The sequence below is a fragment of the Rutilus rutilus genome (genome assembly GCF_951802725.1).
Source record: "Rutilus rutilus genome assembly, chromosome: 23".
NCBI lineage: Eukaryota > Metazoa > Chordata > Actinopteri > Cypriniformes > Leuciscidae > Rutilus > Rutilus rutilus.
In genome coordinates, this window is record NC_140233.1 from 5,070,193 (window position 1) to 5,075,000 (window position 4,808).

Genomic DNA, 4,808 nt, shown 5'->3' on the forward strand with positions numbered 1-4,808 from the left:
ATACAATCTGTATTGTGAAAAGCGCTATACAAATATACTTGACTTGACTTGACTTGACTAACTCGTTTCTGTTGAGTTTAATTTTAAGTACTAAATAACTAAAACAACTATATTAGATATTTAAAATAAAATAAAAGAAATGAAAATGACTAAAACAACAAAAGTAATACTCATACTAAAATAAATATATATAAAAAAACAATAATAGTATATTCATGATACTTAAAATAACACTTATTTAATAAGTGACTTAATCACAGGCCAAGAAAAGTCATGGAAATTCCTATTGCTAGCCAAACATGTTAAGCAACTGCATGCTAACTATATAAGTTCTGTATTAGTATATATATGTATAACTATATAACTATTCTGCAGTAAAATCAAGCCGGAAGTGAACAAGGCATTGATTTTACCCCTTTTTCACCTCATTCTGAGAATTAAGAATCACACCAAGTCAGTGTAAAGAGCACAAGTTGATACAAAACACTTTAATTCAATTGCAATCCCATGATGCATTGTGTTTGGGAGGTTTGTTCTGCATCAGTGGCTGTTTGAGCATCAAATCAGGACATTTTCTTTAACATAATTTGGTTTTCGATATCAAAAAAGCATGCATTCTGAAACAAAGTGTATGCAAATGAGCAGTGGCGACTACCTACCAATGACAGTGACAGTGGAGATCACATGACCTATTTCTTGAGAGGTACAGGCTGCATCCAAATTCCAAAAATTCTATGAATACTGTGAGTTCAGAAATACTAGTTTTCTGCCTACTATAGTAATTATGATGCAGACAGTAGTCGAATATAGACAAGATGGAGAAGATCAAGTGGTTTTACTGATCTACATGATTTATCTCTGCCCACATACAGCAATATAATAAAAAAATAATGTGTGGAAACCATGTCAGAAATTGAATCAATTGTGCATGTTATGATTCATAATGCACTTTCTCCTCCAGAATGTGAATTTAGCGTAGTGTGGTGTTTTTGGTAGTGTTTATGAGGTTTCTTAAATGTCCAAAAACACATCTCTAAACCGGCCTGTAAGAGCAAATTCACGCTGGTCTAAGCTGGTACTTTCCACCTAACTTAAGCCGGGTGCACACTGTACGATTTTGGCTACGATTTGGCCGTCTGAGACCAATTTTGCTAATTATCCTGAAAGATTCCTCTGATCCTAAGCTAAAATCTGAAGTCTTTGATCGTTAGTTTGACATGTTCACCGACAGCCGATTCATGACCGTTGCGATCTATATCTATATGCGATCTATATAGAAGAATTTCTGGCAGTGTCAGAAGATTTGACTCTCAGTCCTGCAGTGACTTCTCCATCAATTGTCTTCGTTTTTCAAGACTAGCCAAGACCAAAATGAACGTTAGAGATTTCTTTGTAGCCACCATTTCAATCCCGCGTGTAACGCAGCTCACATCACCGAACGCATCATTGATTAATGATGTAAAACTCCGGACGGATTTTCTTGCATGCGTCTTGATAATCTGTACTATAGTCAAGACGCCTGTCTGATGATGTCTGACATTAACAACTGAGATCGAGGATCATGTTCGTAGAGACTGACAAGGAACAATCGTAAAGGACTATAATAAATCGCACAGTGTGCACTCGGCTTTAGAGCTGTTCCCTCGTTCTCAGCGCAACACCCAACAGATCCCCCTCAGCCAATGAGATGCCGGAGTCGTTGGGAGAGTTGTGCTGATTGGCTGTCGGCTGAGTCGCCGTGGGGCTCGTGTTGACGGGATTGGCTGTGCTTGCGGTGGTGCTTCTGCTGATTGGCCAGGGGTTGTTTGCCGTACCGTTGACGTTTGTCGTCGTCACCGAGTTCATGCTCCCAGAGCTGGCGGTGTTGATCGGCCAGGATTGAGGAGTGAAAGAAAACACCCTCTCTGGCGTAGACGGAGAAGGAGACGTGTCTAACGAGAGTCGTAAAGGCAGGGGACGTCGCGATGGCAAGACTTGAATGGGGCGTGCTTTGGTGAACAACTCGGGCACAGGGTCCGGGAATGAGAAAGCTGGTCCTGAGTGTTCACGGTCTTCTCCAACCCAAGGGAAAGCGGAGGAAGGAGGCGCGGGAGTGTCGGGAGGAGCCAGGACTTGTGATCCCACCATTGGTTGCGCTAGTGAGCTGGAGCTGTCGTGAGCTCGTCGTGGTCTCGAGCGAGGAACAGGCGGAGGGATGCAGTGGATGGGCGTCTGAGGACAGCTGTAGAAACCAGGCCGTTCGTAAAGAGGCATTGAGGAGAAGGCGTCCTCGGCCATGTCGGCGTCCCGGGAACGGTTGGGCATCGGAACGCTCTCGGGATGGAGGTAGAGGGGGAAGCGAGAGAAGGGGGCGCGGGGACGCCGACGCAGGAGCGAGACTCGAGACGTGGGAGTCGAGCGAGGGAAATTGGTCGACTGGACGCCCAGAAGACGACTCAAGCTGCCCAGGAACGGAGTGGAGTGATTGGCCTCCTCGTGCTCCTTAATCTGCTCCAGATTGTGCTGGAACTCCATGTCCTCTTTGGGAACACTGAGAGACAGAGAGACAGCTGTGAGCTTGTGGACGTGTTTTTACCCCACAACTGACCTTGAGGATCTACTGTTACAATACAATATTATTCATTTGTGACCCTGGATCACAAAACCAGTCACGAGTCCCACGGGTATATTTGTGGCAATAGCCAACAATACATTGTATGGGTCAAAATGGTTGATTTTTCTTTTATGCCAAAAATCATTAGGATATTAAGTAAAGATCATGTTCCATGAAGATATTTTGTAAATTTCCTACCATAAATATATAAAACATTTATTTTTGTGAGTGAATGCAGCACAATCACGAACATAAATTGACAACTTTAAAGGAGATTTTCTCAATGTTGAAATTTTTGTGCACCCTCATATTCAAATAGTTGTATCTCGGCCAAATATTGTCATATCCTAACAAACCATACATCAATGGAAAGCTATGTATTATTTATAAATATCAATTTCAGAAAATGTACCCATGTGACTGGTTTTGTGGTCCAGGGTCACATATAGCACGTTTAAAAACAACTGATGTTGACCAAAGTGCTGTACAAAAGCCAAGGAAACACACAATAAGATAGAAAATACATAAAACAGTAAAGCAAAATAAAAGAACAATAAGATGGAAAACCTGTGAAGGTAAAATATTGAAAAATAATGATAATCAAGAAATATTGAAAGCAATTGAAAAAAATATAAGTTTTCAAGGTGGATTTAAAAATTGACTAAGTTTGGGTGGATCTGATGTAAGCCGGTAAGCTATTTCATAGCTTAGGGCCGATGACCGCAAAAGCACGATCACCCCTATTTTTAAGTCTAGTTCTCGGAACAGACAGTAGATCTGAGTCCCCCGATCTTAGTGATCTTGACTGGGAGTGCGGATGTAATAGTTCGGATAGGTACTGTGGAGCCTGGTTACGCAAAGACTTATATGACAAACATATAACAAAGCTTTAAAATCAATTCTGTATTTAACCGGTAGCCAATGAAGAGAGATCAAAACCGGTGTAATGTGTTCACTTTTACGCTTCCCTTTGAGGAGCCGTGCAGTGGCATATGTTAGACAAAATATGCTTTGAAATCTTGTCTTTTGACTCATCATCACTGATCAGTGCAACTTGAAAACTTATATATAGTATTGTTATATATTGTATTGATAACTCATCAATTAAATATTTACCATCGTATATTCTGCATAATTGGATGTTTTGAAATAAATACGGACAAAAAACTATACAAGTTTTAGGGCTGGACGATATGATGATATATATAACAATGATTCTTGGTCTTATATTCTTATATCCCGCTAAATATTCTGTTTCACTTAGAAATGTCACATTACAGAAGTAAATGTTTGTTTTTCACTGTGCTTTTAATGGCTATAAAATCAAGATAATTTTTTTTATATATATATTTTGATGCACCAGAAACGTGAATGTGTGCGCTGTAGTTTTATATTGGTAGGTTTAAGGTTTAAGTGTGTGTGTGTGTGAGGATGTCCCTTCACCTGATGTCCAAAGCGGATCCCATGAACGAGGGTTTGCGGTGTTCTGCGCTGGCAGCGGTGTACGGCGGCTGTGGTTCAGATTCATCCCAGTATTTATCTCTCTCAATCAGAGGAACCAGATCATACATCTCATCCACTGACAGCAGAGACACCTGGGAGAAACACAACCATTTATGTTCATATAAGCACAGGTGCTTACAAAGAGGAGAAATATTTTGGACACTTATTGCTCACTAAACTAAACATTGTTCAAAATGTAAAAGTCATTTAAGTCTACACTTAAAATTAGTTTTAGCTTGAAAAATGACTCCATTCTCATGAAATATCAAAGTTTTATTCTACAAAAGGATAGTCTTACCTCATGGCCGCCATATATTGTTAATTATTATAACACCATATTATATTATCAGACACTTTCAGTTGCCAAATATATAAATAATGGGTGACGAATGCATCAGCAAACAGAGTATTTCTACAATGGCATCAGTAACCGAAGACGTTTGTGCAATGCTCCATCTCTGCCAATAGATGTCAATATAAATTCAATCCATGATGCATAATCAAAAACATTTTTAGTGCACCTTTAAAAAATAGGGTCAGTAATACACAAATGTTAGTGGAGAAAATTTAACAGAGGCTGCATCCTAAATCGCATTCTTCCCTACTATATAGTAAGCAAAACACAGTGTGAGACAAAATAAGTATCAATGCACTGATAAAAAAAGAGGGCAAAAAGTACCCAGATCACCCACTTTTTCTGGAAAGATTCTGA

The 4,808-nt window shown here is 39.7% G+C and overlaps 1 protein-coding gene across 4 annotated transcripts in view; it reads right to left on the bottom strand.

Annotated features, from left to right (window-relative positions):
• Positions 1-455: 455 nt before the first annotated feature.
• Positions 456-4,808, bottom strand: part of best1 (bestrophin 1) — a 12,179-nt gene continuing 7,826 nt past the window's right edge. For 3 of the 4 annotated variants that reach the window (XM_084397317.1, XM_084397318.1, XM_084397315.1), the window contains 2 exons: positions 4,037-4,188; positions 462-2,530 (listed from right to left, as the gene is read on the bottom strand). In XM_084397317.1, the coding sequence (XP_084253443.1) occupies positions 1,630-2,530; positions 4,037-4,188 (1,053 nt within the window). In that variant the 3' untranslated portion in view covers positions 462-1,629. Of the gene's footprint in view, positions 2,531-4,036; positions 4,189-4,808 lie in introns of all 4 variants that reach the window. The other variant, XM_084397316.1, reaches the window with a different exon arrangement.